Here is a 16,623-nt window from a genome sequence, read left to right on the forward strand (position 1 = left end):
AAGTGCGACTCTCCGACCGAGGTTCTGTTACAGTTGTGCGTGGGGACGAAGCTTCGTGCAAATTGAGCGCAGGGCCTGAAGATGCAAAATAAAATTCTCTATCGGGTTGTATTTAATTATTACAAGACAAACGCTAATACAATGCGATTTATGATTTAATGTTGGATTTAATCTTGTAAAACGCAAATTTAAATTTGAATATCACGCCTCGTCTAGATTTGACTTATTGCATTTCTGTATAAAACTGCTACTCATTTAGATAGGGTAGTGCACGCACACTTTCCCGTACGTGTGTCACACGGACGCTACCATCTAAGTGCGTGACACCTCACTGACTCATAGACAAATCAACACTGCTACACATGCGCGCCACAGTATTTGAAACACTTTGTGTTTTTGTGAAGTACCAGAAAGTGTCCCCAGATGGCGCGGCCATGCAGGTTTAACTAAAAATATTACAGAGAGTGAATTTTGTTTTGTTACATCGGCGCGATAACGACGAGCACACATTCCACACTTTCAGCTTGTGTTATTCTTTGTTATTCGTTCGGTAAATCGCGTTTTATTTCCTGATCGCCGGTGATAATTAGTGTTAATAAACATGCTTGATCTATTGGCAGTTATTTATCGCGTGTGTAATCCTCGTAATTCTAAATTTTGCGTGTTTAATTTATTCATGTGTTTGTGAATCCGTTGCCGTCGGCCGACGCACGGCCATGTTTTGTGAACGCCAATAGTTAATTGACTTGTGAAAAACGTCTTCATCATCAACCGATGATCATGGGCTAATATGCTACCTGGTAAATATCATTTTTATCATTATTATGCGAATAAAAGGAATTTTAAATCACAAACTGCATTCCGACGGAACTCAGATTCATTTCAACATGTCACGAAATAACTAATTTTTTTGTTTCTCCTTTATTTCAGTATCTATCAATAAGCTGTCAATTTACCGGGTTCGATAGACCGGTAAGTAAAATATTTCATTATTCATAGATTGTGTTTGCCCTAAACCTAGATTTTAGTTTAGTTCAGTTTAGAATTAGTTAAATCGAATTTTAATTCAACATTAATTTCATTACTATATCTAAATTGTGAACTGAAAATCATAAAATAGTCATGTATTGGTTTATTTATCGGCAAACGTAGGCATTTCGCACGAGAATTGTGTTTGTTTTGAACACAACTCACACTTTCTTATCGCATTCGCTGCGAAAATGCAGCGCATGAGATCCCCTCACGCCGCACGTTGCCGCATCTTAGTTTTGTTTTGATCGCAGATAACGTGCTAAATGCACGTTTTCGTATTTCCGTTGTTTTGTTTTATCGGGTTCCACCGCGTGTTGCAAATACATCAGATAGTCGCGTACCCGGATGATGCATCTGAAAATTAACTGTTAGGTTTTGTTTAGAAGATATTCACTGTCGAAAATCGTCAAAAGAAAGTATCAAGCAACCCCCACACCCCTGGCATTTTTCTTGGGCAATGAAGATTTTATCTCCAGATTTCCTGCCTTAATCCAGCCTATCTTATAGAGAATACTTCGTAGAATAAAACGCTGCGATCAGATCTTATTTATCTCTCTTTTAGTTTACGAGATATTCATACTGATAAAATGGGCAAAAATTGCAAAATGTCACTTTTTAGCACTTTCAGTCGCGTTTCTTGACCTTTTACTGTGGGAAATATATTTATTTTATATTTTTATCTAATAGAGAATTTTTCAATCTTTCATAATCAGCGATTCGTTGGTTGCTATCACTTTTAGTTTAAGAGATGCGAATTATCGGGAAAATCGTCGAAAAGTATCAAGCACCCCCTTGGCAATTCTTTTTTCTTAAGAATGAAAAATTACCCTCAGATTTCCGTTTTTAACTAGCCTATCTTATAGTATATATTAGTTCGTAGAATAAAAACACCGCGATCAGATTCATTTATCTCTTTTAGTTTACGAGATATTCGCGATTGAATAAAATGCAAAAAATTGCAAAATGTGTCACTTTTAGCACCCTTCAGTCAGTGTTTTTGACCTTTTACCGTGGGAAATATATTTCTTTATATTTTATCTGACAGAGAATTTTTCAATCTTTCATAATCAGCGATTCGTTGGTTGCTAATAATTTTAGCCAAGAGATGAATTATCAAAAATCGCTGAAAAGTATCAAGCACCCCCTTTGGCAATTTTCAAGAATGAAAAATTCTATCCTCAGATTTCCGCCTTAATCCAGCCTACCCTATAGAGTATAGTTCGTGTAGAATAAAACACTTGATCAGATCTTATTTATCTCTTTTAGCTTACGAGATATTCAAGACAAACAAATAAGCAAAAATTGCAAAATGTCACTTTTAGCACTTTCTAGCCGCTTTTGACCTTACTGTGGAAATATATTTATTTTATATTTTTATCTGATAGAGAATTTTTCAATCTTTCATAATCAGCGATTCGTTGGTTGCTATCACTTTTAGTTTAAGAGATATGAATTATCAAAAATCGTCGAAAAAAAGTATCAAGCACCCCTGGTAATTTTTTTAAGAATGAAAAATTTCATCTCTCAGATTTCCGTTTTAACTAGCCTATCTTGGCAGAGAATACTTCGTAAATAAAAACGCTGCGATCAGATCTTATTTATCTCTTTTAGTTCACGAGATATTCGCGATTGAATAAAATGTAGCAAAATTGCAAATGTCACTTTTAGCACTTTCAGTCAAGTGTTTCTTTTTGACCTTTACTGTGGGAAATATATTTATTTTATATTTTATCTGATAGAAATTCTTCTTAATCTTCATAATCAGCGATTCGCTGGTTGCTATCACTTTTAGTTTAAGAGATATGAATTTATCAAAATCGTCGAAAAAGTATCGCTAATTCCCCTGGCAATTTTTCCTACAAGAGTCCGTACCATCTTCAGATTTCCATAGTTTTTTAACTAGCCTATCTTATAGAGAATAGTTCGTAGATTAAAACGCTGCGATCAGATCTTATTTATCTCTTTAGTTTACGAGTATATTCGCGATTGAATAAAATGGGCAAAATTGCAAAAAATACTTTTAGCACTTTCAGTCGCGCTTTTGACCTTTTACTCGGGAAATATATTTATTTTATATTTTATCTGATAGAGTATTTTTTCAATCTTTCTCATAATCAGCGATTCGTTGGTTGTTAATACTTTTAGTTTAAGAGATATGAATTATCAAAAATCGTCGAAAAAAAAAGTATCAAGCACCCCCTTTTGGCAATTTTTTTCTTAAGAATGAAAATTTCTTATCTTCAGATTTCCGTTTTAACTAGCCTATCTTATAGAGAATAGTGTAGATTAAAACGCTGCGATCAAAGATCTTATTTATCTTTTAGTTTACGAGATATCTGCGATTGAATAAAATGGGGCAAAATTGCAAAATGTCACTTTTAGCACTTCTTTCAGTCGCGTTTTTTGTAAATCTTTACCGTGGGAAATATATTTATTTTTATATTTTTATCTGATAGAGAATTTTTCAATCTTTCATAATCAGCGATTCGTTGGTTACAATACTTTTAGTTTAAGAGATATAAATTTACCAAAATCGTCGAAAAAAAGTATCAAGCACCCCCCTTGGCAATTTTTCTTAAGAATGAAAATTTCATCTCTCAGATTTCCGTTTTAACTAGGCCTATCTTATGAGAGAGTACCCTGTAGAATAAAAACACTGCGACTGTGATCTTATTTATCTCTTTTGTTTCACATGAGATATTCGCGATTGAATAAAATGGGCAAAATTCGTAAAATGTCACTTTTTAGCACTTTCAGTCGCGTTTTTAACCCTTTTACCGTGGGGAAATATATTTATTTCGTATATTTTATCTATAGAGAATTTTTCACCTTTCATAATCAGCGATTCGTTGGTTGCTACTTCACTTTTAGTTTAAGAGATGCGAATTATCAAAAATCGTCGAAAAAAGTATCAAGCAAATCTCCCCCTTTGGCAATTTTTCTAAGAATGAAAATTTCATCTCTCTGCATTTCCGTTTTAACTAGCCTATCTTATAGAGAATAGTTCGTAGATTAAAACGCTGCGATCAGATCTTTATTTATCTCTTTTTAGTTTATTTATGATATTCGCTATGATTGAAATAAAATAAAAATTGCAAAATGTCACTTTTAGCACTTTCAGTCGCGTTTTTGACCTTTACTGTGGGAAATATATTTATTTTATATTTTTATCTGGTTGTGAGAATTTTTCAATCTTCATAATCAGCGATTCGTTAGCTGCTATCACTTAGTTTAAGAGATATGAATTATCAAAAATCGTCGAAAAAGTATCGCCACCCCCCTGGCAATTTTTTTTTTTCTTAAGAATGAAAAATTTCATCTTCAGATTTCCGTTTTAACTAGCTCTACCTTATAGAGAATATTCGTAGATGCAAAACGCTGCGGGATCAATAGATTCTACTACCCTTAGTTTACGAGATATCTTCGCGATTGAATAAAATGGCAAAAATTGCAAATGCTCACTTTTAGCACTTTTCAGTCGCGTTTTTTGGACCTTTTACTTCTGGGAAATATACTTATTTTATATTTTTATCTGATAGAGAATTTTTCAATCTTCGTATAATCAAAGGTGATTCAGTTGGCTGCTATCACTTTTTAGTTTAAGAGATATGAATTATCAAAAATCGTCGAAAAAGTATCAAGCACCCCCTTGGCAATTTTTTTTCTTAAGAATGAAAAATTTCTATCTCTCAGATTTCCGTTTTAACTAGCCTATCTTATGTGAGAATTGCTCGTGTGATTAAAACCCTGCGATCAGATCTTATTTATCTTTAGTTTACGATACCGGCGATTGAATAAAAATGGGCAAAATTGCAAAATGTCACTTTTAGCACTTTCAGTGTTTTTTGACCTTTTTGTACTGTGGAAATATATTTATTTTATATTTTATCTGATAGAGAATTTTTTCAATTCTTTTCATAATCAGCGATTCGTTGGTTGCTATCACTTTTAGTTTAAGAGAGATATGAATTATCAAAAAATCGTCGAAAAAAAGTATCAAGCACCCCTTTGGCAATTTTTTCTTAAGAATGAAGTACCATCTCTCAGATTTCCGTTTAAATTCAGCCTATTCTTGCAGAGAATACTTCGTAGAATAAAACACTGCGATCAGACCTCTTTATTTATCTCTTTTTAGCTTTACGCTTTAGAGATATTCGCGATTGAATAAAATAAGCAAAAATTGCAAAATGTCACTTTTTAGCACTTTCAGTCGCGTATTTTGACCTTTTACTGTGGAAATATATTTATTTTTATATTTATCTTATATACCTTTTCAATCTTTCAATCAGCGATCGTTGGTTGCTATCACTTTTAGTTTAAGAGATATGAATTATCAAAAATCGTCGAAAAAAAGTATCAAGCACCCCCCTTGGCAATTTTTTTTCTTAAGAATGAAAATTTCATCTCTGTATTTCCGTTTTAACCAGCTTCTATCTTATAGAGAATAATTTCGTAGAATAAAACACTGGGTGATTGGGGATTCTGGTTTTGTCTCTTTTAGTTTATTATATTGATAATACCGAAAAAGTATCAAGCACCCCCTTGGCAATTTTTTCTTATGAATGAAAATTTCTATCTTCTTGATTTCCGCTCTTAACTAGCCTATCTTATAGAGAATAGTTCGTAGATTAAAACCCCTGCGATCGATCTATTTATCTTTAGTTTACGAGATATTCGCGATTGAATAAAATGTCTATTATTTGTAATGAATTATTTTTTCATGTTTTAAATTTTTATAACATGATATTTGTTTCTTTGTCTTTAAATCTTTATTAAATTTACTAATTTAAATCTGGACCTCTCTGCTTGAATATCCAAAGCATAGCCTGCTACGAACGTGGAAATTCCTATCGCCGGGCCGTATGGAATGCATCGCATGAGATTCCCGCGTCGTTGTTGCAAAACCCCACGCCGCATGCAGCATATTCTATAGTTTAGTCAGACTGCGGGACAGCCTATTGTAACGCGCACAAGGTCGAGTATTCAGCGACGCGCCGCCTTTGCGCACTTCTGCTTCTTATCGTAAACCGTCGCGTTGCGTCGTTGTTGTTTCCGGCTACGGCGTGCACTATCCGCGGATTGCGCTTTAGTGTCGTGCCGGTCCATGGTTAATCCAGACGTGTTTCTCGCAAACTCGTATCGCTTCAAGTTCGTACTTGCGCTATTTAAATTTGCATTATATTCGATCCTCAATAGACGATTTAGTTTTAACTTGCGACTACAATAATGTTATTTACTATTTTGCATCTTTATTGTCCGTAAATGCTGTTGGTATATTGCAACTCATAAGTCGTCGAGTTGTTAAGTATAAGCCCCTGTCGGGCTATTGGAACGCATAAAATACTGGTATGGTATTATTACTATTTCCTTTCATATACATTCGTGCCTCGTTGCTGTAATGCCATTTTAATCATTTCTGCGCGAACGGCGTCACATATACTCTGACCGGTATGACGAGTGATGCAATTAAATTCTCCGTCGTAGTGGTATTTGGTTTGTTGGAGTGAATTCAACCCGTAATCCGCGAAAATTTGCATAAAGGGTGATTTTTACCGTACCCCTCTGAAATGCTCTTGCATTTTTCGTGTTTGCGCAGGATTCAGGCGACTCCACAATTTCACCGCGGCATCCAGAGATGCGGAATTAAATTCCTCCGTCGGGTGGTACTTTGTTGATGAATTCGACCGGTAACCCGCGTAACTTGCATAAAATGCGGATTTTGTCAACCCTTCTCGTGAAAATGTCAGGCTCTTTTTCTTTTCGTGTTTGCGCGCGCGATCTAGGCGACTCACAATTTCATCGCATCCGTGAGCATGCGGAATTAAATTCCCGTCGGGTTGTATTTGTTTGTTGCAGGAATTCGACCTGTGTAACCCGCGAAAATTTGGCATGCGCGGTAAATTTTGGTCACCTTCGTGAAACGTTTGTAATTTTTCGTGCTTGCGCGCGATCTAGGCGGCCCAATTAATTTCATCGTGGCGTCCAGAGATGCGGAATTAAATTCCCTCCGTCGGGTGGTATTTTTGTTGCAGAATTCAACCTGTAACCTGGAAAATTTTGCATAAACATTACTTTTATCACCCCTTTCTCGTGAAATGTTTGTATTTTTTCGTAAGCAGGCAGCGATCTAGGCGACTCACAAATTTCATCGCGGCATCCAGAGATGCGGAAATTCGTACCTCTCGTCGGGTTGTATTTATTGTTGCAGGAATTCGACCTGTAACCCGCGAAATTTTGCATATAAAAGGGTGATTTTTGCCACCCTTTCTCGTGAAATGCCTGTATTTTTCCCTGTTTGCGCGCGATCTAGGCGACTCGCAAATTTCATCGCGTCATCCAGAGATGCGGGAATTAAATTCTCCGTCGGTGGCATTTGTTTGCTGCGAGGAATTCAACCTAAAACCCGGAAAATTAGCATAAAATGCTGATTTTTGTCAAATTCTTTCGTGAAATGTTTGTATTTTTTCGTGTTTGTGCAGCGATCTAGGCGGTCAATTAGTTTCACCTCGCGGCATCTAGGGATGCAGAATTAAATTCTCTGTCGTATTGTATTTGTTTGTTGCAGGAATTCGACCGGTAACCCGCGAAAATTGTATAAAAGAGCGATTTTGTCACCCCTTTCTCGTGAAATGTTTGTATTTTTCGTGTTTGCGCGCGATCTAGGCGACTCCACAAATTTCTCATCGCGGCATCCGTATGAACAACTCTCGTCGGTTGTATTTGTTTTGTTGCAGGAATTGACCACCTGTAAATTTCATAAAAGGGCATTCCTTTTGTCACCCTTTTCGTGAAATACCGGTGGCTTTTTCGTGTTTGCGCGCGATCTAGGCGACTCACTAGTTTCACTGCGGCATCTGTGAGATGCAGAATTAAAATTCTCTGTCGGTTGTATTTGTTTGTTGCAGGAATCTCGACCTGTAAATCCCCGCGAAAATTTGCATCAAAGGGGTGATTTTTGTCACCCTTTCGTAAAATGTTTGTATTTTTCTCGTGTTTGCGCGCGATCTAGGCTCAATTAGTTTCAATTGCGGCAATCTAGAGATGCAGAATTAAATTCTCTGTCGCCTGTATTTGTTGCTGTATAAATTCGACCTGCAATCCGCGAAATTTCGCATCGTGCTGCGATTTTGTCACCCTTCGTGAAATGTCAGCTTTTCGTGCTTGTGTATGATCTGTGCGGCTCACTAAGCTTTCACTGCGGCATCTTGGAGTATTTGGTGAAATTGCAAATTCTCTCGTCGGTTGAATTTCTTTGCCGCGTGAATTCAACCTGTAACCCGGAAAAATTTGCATAAAATGATGATTTTTGTCACCCCTTCGTGAAATGTTTCGTACTTCTTTTTCGTGTTTTGTGCGCGATCTAAGTGGCTCACTAATTACACCGCGGCATCTAGAGATGCGGAATTAAATTCTCTGTCGTATTGTATTTAGTTTGTTGCAAGTGAATTCGACCTGTAATCCGCGAAAATTGCATCAAGCGGCGATTTTTGTCACCCTTTCTCGTGAAATGCTTCGTATTTTTTCGTGTTTGTACGCGATCTAGGCGGCTCAATTAATTTCTCGCAAGTATCTAGAGATGCAGAATTCAAATTCTCTGTCGTTGTATTTGTTTGTTGCAGGAATTCGTGACCAGTAACCGGCAAAATTTGCATCAGCGGGTGATTTTGACACCCCTTTTCGTGAAATGCTTGTGTTTTTCGTTTGCACGCGATCTAGGCGGTTCACTAATTACACCGTGGCATCTAGAATGCGGAATTAAATTTTCGTCGGGTGGTATTTAATTCTTGCAGGAATTCGACCTGGAACCCGCGTAAATTTACATAAAAATGTGATTTTTATCACCTTTTCTCGTGAATTATTTGTTTTTCTTCGTGTTTGCGCGCGATCTAGGCGCGGCTCACCACCTAATCGCGGGCTTAGAGATGCGGAATTAAATTCTCTGTCGGGTTGTATTTGTTTGTTACAGGAATTCGAACTGTAACCCAAGTAGGCTCTCTGTATGTACAAGTGATTTTGTCACCTTTTTCGTGAAATGTTTGTGTTTTTTTAGGTTTGCACGCGATCTAGGCGGCGTTGTAACTCCAGCGGGGCGTCTAGAGATGCAGAATTAAATTCTCTGTCGGGTTGTATTTGTTTGTTGCAGGAATTCGACCTGCAACCTCGAAAATTTGCATAAAAGGTTGATTATTGACATCCTTTCTCGTGAAATGAATAATGACACCTTGTCCCGCACTTCCGCTCAACAATGTAATTTATTTCCAAATTTTTCTCATCTTTAACACTGATCTGAGTGTTGCAATACTGAAAATATTTTTTTTTGTTACAGATTTTATCTGTCCAAGACGAAACTTCAAAATTTCCAGGAGAATTTCGTGATTTTCCATTCCGGTTGTGGCGTCAGTCTTGACGTCGAATGATATTTGTAGTTTTAAAATGTTTTTTTGTTTTCACATTAAATTTTTCATTTGCAACACCTTGTATATTTGTTTCCATTTTCAATCACCTAGAAAACAGCTATTTGGTAGGGAGGTCGTAAAGTCAACATGGCGGCAATGTGTATTTGGTTGGACTCAAGTATAATCTAAACATGTGGTAATTCATTGAATAAAGTAACAGTAAGATATATTGACTTTTGATTTGTAAAAATTCTCTTCTATGATTATAGGTACAGTTCCCTCTCCCAGGGGATGATCCCACCTATCAACATTGTTAAGGTATCCTGTGCCATTTTTATTGTTTTATTTGTTCCAAACGGGGAACATAGCTCGTAAATAACATGGTTACCCTTCTAATTAATCTCACTAACTCTTTAAACTCTTAATGGAAATGCCCACCGCGTTAGATATGAAAATAGTTCAAAATCAATTTTATTTTGTATCAATATTAATTTTAAAAAGGTATCACTAGTGACTACTATCCACGAGTAACTAAACTATGCCGCTATTCAAGATTGCTGGAGATTTAACCTACTGCACTTTCTGCGATCCTAATATTCAAAAGAATTTTGTTACCAATTTCAATGGATTTCTTGACAAATTTGTAGGATCAAGATTATGTAGTTCTTAATTTTCTAGCCCTCTTAGTTGTCGAGATCCTTAAGAAACCGAAAGAAAGAAAACCGAATTTGATGAATAAAGATTTTTAAACATTCATTTTTATTTCATATTACTAAGTCACCGCCTCTTTTATTTATTTCTTATATTTTCCTCACCCTTTCTGCGATCCGAATACCAAAACCCGAAAGTTTCTGACTGTTTGAGTCCAAATTTTGTGTCCCTTTGCCTCTAAAAAAGTCGACAAAATAAAGATTGTGCCTATTAGGATCGCAGAAAGTTGAGGAGCTGAAAGATTTGGGGTAACTAGTAAGCAGTTGCCTCTGGTGGCGACGGACCGAAAGCCTCAAAACTTTCTGGCTGTTGTCGTTTCTAGTTGATAGATGGCACTAGCATGCACTTTTCAAAATAAATAGTTTGAGGGACCTTAAATATGAATATGTGATCAGGTAGAAATAACAGAAATAATTTTAATTAGAAAAACTTAAACATATTCTTTATTAAAGAAAACACAGAAGCATACATTTTGGGAGTCAATTTGTGTAATAATCACAAAAGTTATTTATTTATTTATTAAATGTCAACGTGATTTTTATTGGATTTTACAATTTTATATAATGAGTTTGACATGTTTCGCCCTGAGGGCATCGTCATAAATGAAAGTAATAAAAGTTATTTAAGATAATAAAACTTAATACTAACAATCTGATGCAAGAATGGTCCTTCTACGATGTTAGGGTCAGGTGCAAAATCCCTAAAACAAGCAAAAATTAGTCCTTCGAACATAAAATGTAAGTTTGGGGTCAATTTGGTAATGATGTAATCATAAAAGTTATTTTGAAAAATGATAAAGGAATTAATTACTTACAATCTGATACCAGAATGGTCCTTCTACGATGTCAGACTCAGGTGCAAAATCCCCAAACAAGCAAAAATTAGTCCTTCGAACATAAAAATGCAATTTTGGGGGTCAATTTGTACCGATAATCATAAAGTTATTTAGAAAATGATAAAGGAAATTAATTACTTACAATCTGATACCAGAATGGTCCTTCTACGATGTCAGACTCAGGTGCAAAAACTCCTAAAACAAGCAAAACAAAATCACCCTTTATGCAAATTTTCGCGGGTTACCGGTAGGTCGAATTCCCGCAAATGTGCGTCACAACCCCGATGAGAATTTAATTCCGCATCCTGACGCCACGATGAAATTAGTGATGTTCAGATCGCGCGCGCGCAAACACGAAAAGTGCCACAAACATTTCACAAGAAAGGGGTGACAAAATCATCATTTTATGCAAATTTTTCCGTAACAGGCGATCAAACCGTCCAACCCAACGCCACAAACCCAAACCCCAAACGGTGAAACTAGTGAGCCGCCTAGATCGCGCACACAAACACGAAAAATACAAACATTTTCGACAAGAAAGGGTGACAAAAATCACCCCTTTTATGCAAATTTTCCGGGTTACAGGTTGAATTCCCGCAATAAAGAAATACAACCCGACAGAGAATTTAATTCTTATCTCTAGATGCCGCGGTGAAACTAGTGGAGCCGCCTTAGATCGCGCACAAAACACGAAAAAATACAAACATTTTCACGAGAAAGGGTGACAAAATCACCCTTGATGCAAACTTTCGCGGATTGCAGGCCGAATTCCCGCAACAAAACAAATACAACCCGACAGAGAATTTAATTCGCATCTCCAGATGCCGCGTGGTGAAATTAGTGAGCCGCTCCAGGATCGCGCGCAAACACGAAAAAATACAAACATTTCTACAAAGAAAGGGTGACAAAAATCATCATTTTATGCAAATTTTCCGCTACAGGTTGAATTCCTGCAACAAACAAAATACAACCCTCGACAGAGAATTTAATTCCGCATCTCCAGATGCCGCGGTGAAATTAGTGAGCCGCCTAGATCGCGCGCAAACACACGAAAAATACAAACATTTCTGGGCGAGAAAGGGTGACAAAAATCACCATTTTATGCAAATTTTCCGGGTTATAGGTCGAATTCCTGCGTAAACAAAGCAGAAATACAACCCGACAGAGTACCGACCCGCATCTCTGGACGCCGATGAAATTAGTGAGCCGCCCAGACGCGCACAAACACGAAAAATTACAAACATTTCACGAGAAAGGGTGACAAAATCCCCATTTTATGCAATTGCGGGTTACAGGTCGAATTCCTGCAACAAACAAATACAACCCGACAGAGAATTTAATTCTGCATCTCCAGATGCCGCGGTGAAACTAGTGAGCCGCCTAGGATCGCGCACAAAACACGAAAATGTACAAAACATTTCACAAAGAAAGGCGGACAAAAAATCATCATTTTATGCAAATTTTTCCGGGTTACAGGTTGAATTCCTGCAAACAAACAAATACAACCCGACAGAGAATTTAATTCCGCATCTCCAGATGCCGCGGTGAAATTTAGTGAGCCGCCCAGACTGCGCAAACACGAAAAATACAAACATTTCACAAGAAAGCAAGATTCTTTCCGGGTTACAGGCTGAATTCCTGCACAAAGAAATACAACCCGACAGAGAATTTAATTCTGCATCTCTAGATGCCGCGGCGGAAACTAGTGAGCCGCCTAGATCGCGCGCACAAACACGAAAAATACAAACAGCTTTCAATGAGAAAGTGCGACAAAAAATCACCCTTTGATGCAAAATCCGCGGATTACAGGTCGAATTCTGCAACAAAACAAAATACACAACCCGGACAGAGAATTTAATTCCGCATCTCCAGATGCCGCGGTGAAATTAAGGTGAGCCGCCTAGGATCGCGCGCAAAACACGAAAAATTACAAACATTTCCACGAGAAAGTGCGGACAAAAACTCCCATTTTATGGTAAATTTCGCGGGTTACAGGTCGAATTCTGCAACAAACAAATACAACCCGACAGAGAATTTAATTCCGCATCCTCCAGATGCCGCGGTGAAATCTTTACAGTGAGCCGCCTAGATCGCGCGCAAACACGAAAAATTACAAACATTTCACGAGAAAGGCGACAAAATCCCCATTTTATGCAATTTCGCGGGTTACAGGCCCACCCCTGCAACAAACAAATACAACCCGACAGAGAATTTAATTCTGTGACCTCCAGATGCCGCGGTGAAAACTAGTGAGCCGCCTAGATCGCGCGCACAAAACACGAAAAAAAAAAATACAAACATTTCCACATTTATGAAAGGGTGACAAAAATCACCCCTTTGATGCAAACTTTCGCGATTACAGGTCGAATTCCCGCAAACAAAACAAATACAACCCGACAGAGTAAATTTTAATTCCGCATCTCCAGATGCCGCGGTGAAATTAGTGAGCCGCCTAGGATCGCGCGCAAAACACGAAAAAATACAAACATTTCATGAGAAAGGGTGACAAAAATCACCATTTTATGCAAATTTTCTCCGGGTTATAGGTCGAATTCCTGCAACAAAGAAATACAACCCGACAGAGGATTTAATTCCGCATCTCTGAACGCCAATGATAAAATGACAACAAAATAATTAGTACTAAAGGTCTAGAGGTTCTGAAATCGTGTATAAATGTGCAAAAAGAGCATATTTTTATTTTTATGAGTCTTTTCTTCGTTCGCGAATATTTCGTAAATTTGGCGCAGGTAGGAAGAGAGTGAACCATTATTATTAATTAAACTAGAATTATTAATCTTCGAGTAATTTCATAAGACAAAAGTATTAAAATGCCAATGCCAAGCAAAACACGGTGGCGACGATGTTACGATGCTAAGAATTACCTACTGCGCGAACGTGCAAAACCGGTGCAAGAACAAGCGCCCAAACCGCACGGGAATTTCTACCGGGCCAAACGTGAAGAGATGCGTTTACGCGTCGCACCACGCACGCAAGCTAAAGGTCGCGTAAAGTCGCCGCCACCGCGCTCAAATGCTTCCGCGTTTGTTGATAAAGCCCGCCAAAACGGTTTACATCACGTCGGCCCGCAAATGCGAATTCTACCAAATACCGCCAAACACACCCAAAACAACGCATAAAATCGGCAAACGTAAGTCTTGCGCCAAGACACCTAATTTTGCACGCAAAATAATAAAGGATATAGTGTTCCGGCAAGACGGAAGCTATGCGCCCCATTGACCTGTCCAAACAAAACCCCAAAATTTCCGGCCCATTTTTCCTTCAAAAAGAACTTTGTCATTTGGTAACATGGCAGAACTATAGCACTTCGGGTGCTGCTCAGAATAGCACCATAAAACGTAAAACTAAACTGAAATCTCGGTACACGGCAAACTCTTTCTATAAATAATATAATTATTTTACTTACCAGATATGTACGGCGGCAAATCGAAGACAGGTTGGTATATACTGAAATAAATGAGAAACAAATTATTAGTTACAGCATTTCGTGCTATGTCGAAATGAATCTGAGTTCCGTCGGAACCCAGTTTTTTAAATTAAAATTCCGTTTATTCGCATAATAATGATGGGAATCACAATATTTACCAGGTAAGACATTAGTCCATAAGCAGCTGCAGATGATAAAAATGTTTTTTCTCAAGCCCACTGGCGAGCACAAAACATGGCCGTGCATCGGCCGACGGCAACGGATTCACAAACACTTGAATAAATTAAACACGCAAAATTTAGAATTACGAGGATTACACACGCAATAAATAACTGCCAATAGATCAAGCATGTTTATTAACACTAATTATCACCGGCGATCAGGAAATAAAACGCGATTTACCGAACGAATAACAAAGAATAACACAAGCTGAAAGTGTGGAATGTGTGCTCGTCGTTATCGCACCGATGTAACAAAACAAAATTCACTCTCTGTAATATTTTTTAGTTAAACCTGCATGGCCGCGCCATCTGGGGACACTTTCTGGTACTTCACAAAAACACAAAGTGTTCAAATTTAAATTTGCGTTTTACAAGGTTGAATCCAACATTAAATCATAATTCGCCCCAACGGTTCTAGAGTTACAGCCAAATTTCCACCGAGTGTTTAGACAATAAGTTGGTTCGCTATCTCTAGTTTTAAGGAGTTTTGTATTGTTGAAAAATCATATATCAAGGTCACCAGCGATAAAATATGTTTACATTATATGTATGCACCTACAGGTACATACATAGTACTTATATAGCACTACGGATTTATAAACTGCTCATGATGCATAAATCGCATAAACGGTAGATTGTACACCTCTGCTTCGCTTACAACTCTCAGGACGCTCAGTAAAAAACAGTATCAAAACATCGAAACGCATGCGTCAGTCTATATTTAGCCGCCCATTGACCGTTGAAACCGGTTAAGTTTGTTTAGTATTGTTTGTTGAAATGAATGCGTAGCGTGCAAAATAAACATATTGCGGGTCGTTTGCACGTGTGTATCACATTTTGTGGCATTTACGAGAAAGATTTTGGTACAGAATATTGCGTAGCATTATTAATTGTATCATTTAAATTAAAACAAAGCAGGAACAAAATGGTAGCAGGACGGCTTGCATTAGTAACAGGTGACTACAACATTTATTTATACTTACATTGTCTTGGTGACCGATATTAAAGAAGTTATTGATATTACAGGGGCCGCTTCCGGTATTGGTAAAGCAACATGTCGTCTCTTGGCTCACAAGGGTGCGACTTTGGTGGCTGCGGATCGAAATCCCGAAGGAATTGCACATTTAATTAAAGAACTGAACATGACTGCCCACGGCGATCAGAAGCACACCGGAGTATCAATTGATGTAAGCGATGATGAATCTGTCCGCAATGCGTTGTTAAAAGTTCTGGAGCACCACAATCAACCGCCATCAATTATTATTAACAACGCCGGCATTACACGTGATAATTTCTTGCTATCTTTATCAGAGACTGATTTTGATGATGTTCTTAGTGTAAATCTGAAGGTAAAATTACATAACTAATTTTTGTTCAAGAAATTACAGAAACTATTTATGTTTTAGGGTACATTCCTAGTAACGCAAACATTTTGTAACTCGATAGTAAACCACGGCATTAAAATCGCATCGGTTGTAAACTTAGCGAGTATAATAGGCAAGTACGGCAATATGGGACAAAGTAATTATGCGGCGAGTAAGGCCGGTGTGGAAGCCTTGACGAAAACTACAGCCAAAGAATTGGGAAGGCTGGGAATTCGGTGCAACGCTGTTCTACCAGGCTTCGTGGACACACCAATGACACAAGCAGTGCCAGATAAAGTTAAGAATAAATTCATGCCGCTGATTCCTATGGGCCGATTTGCTTCCCCAGAAGGCAAGTTTATGCACTCTATAAAGCTTCTATTATAATCTATAATTTTTTGTTGACAGAAATCGCCGAAGTTATTGCATTCCTTGCTTCAGAGAAAAGTTCCTATGTTAATGGCGCCTCTATTGATGTTACTGGCGGTTTCTAGGATAACACAAGAATTATTCCTTGATTTATATTATAAATAGTTTAATAAAATCTTCAGTTATATAATATTTCATCTGTTACCTGGCTGACCACTGGTTTAAAATGTAGCTAAATGTTGTGCAAAGG

The 16,623-nt window shown here is 37.6% G+C and overlaps 1 protein-coding gene and 2 long non-coding RNA genes across 3 annotated transcripts; 2 read left to right on the plus strand and 1 right to left on the minus strand.

Annotated features, from left to right (window-relative positions):
• The first annotated feature begins 465 nt into the window (after nt 1–465).
• Nucleotides 466–9,510, plus strand: LOC135800466 (uncharacterized). Its single transcript, XR_010550162.1, has 3 exons — nt 466–800; nt 931–972; nt 9,359–9,510. It is a non-coding gene; the product is annotated as an uncharacterized lncRNA (long non-coding RNA).
• A 1,043-nt stretch (nt 9,511–10,553) lies between these two features.
• On the minus strand, nt 10,554–11,003 carry LOC135800709 (uncharacterized). Its single transcript, XR_010550214.1, has 2 exons — nt 10,954–11,003; nt 10,554–10,839 (listed from the first exon to the last, which is right to left on the minus strand). It is a non-coding gene; the product is annotated as an uncharacterized lncRNA (long non-coding RNA).
• Nucleotides 11,004–15,279: 4,276 nt separating this feature from the next.
• Nucleotides 15,280–16,565, plus strand: LOC135800704 ((3R)-3-hydroxyacyl-CoA dehydrogenase). The gene is made up of 4 exons (XM_065314014.1): nt 15,280–15,596; nt 15,667–15,989; nt 16,047–16,356; nt 16,413–16,565. Exons 1-4 carry the CDS (start codon nt 15,422–15,424, stop codon nt 16,496–16,498), a joined length of 894 nt encoding a protein of 297 aa, XP_065170086.1. The 5' UTR covers nt 15,280–15,421; the 3' UTR covers nt 16,499–16,565.
• Nucleotides 16,566–16,623: the final 58 nt, after the last annotated feature.

This window comes from Atheta coriaria, unplaced genomic scaffold (genome assembly GCF_025399875.1).
Source record: "Atheta coriaria isolate IRGN ID8LTWV9N9 unplaced genomic scaffold, Caltech_Dcor_3.1 hic_scaffold_10_pilon, whole genome shotgun sequence".
NCBI classification, from domain to species: Eukaryota; Metazoa; Arthropoda; class Insecta; order Coleoptera; family Staphylinidae; genus Dalotia; species Dalotia coriaria.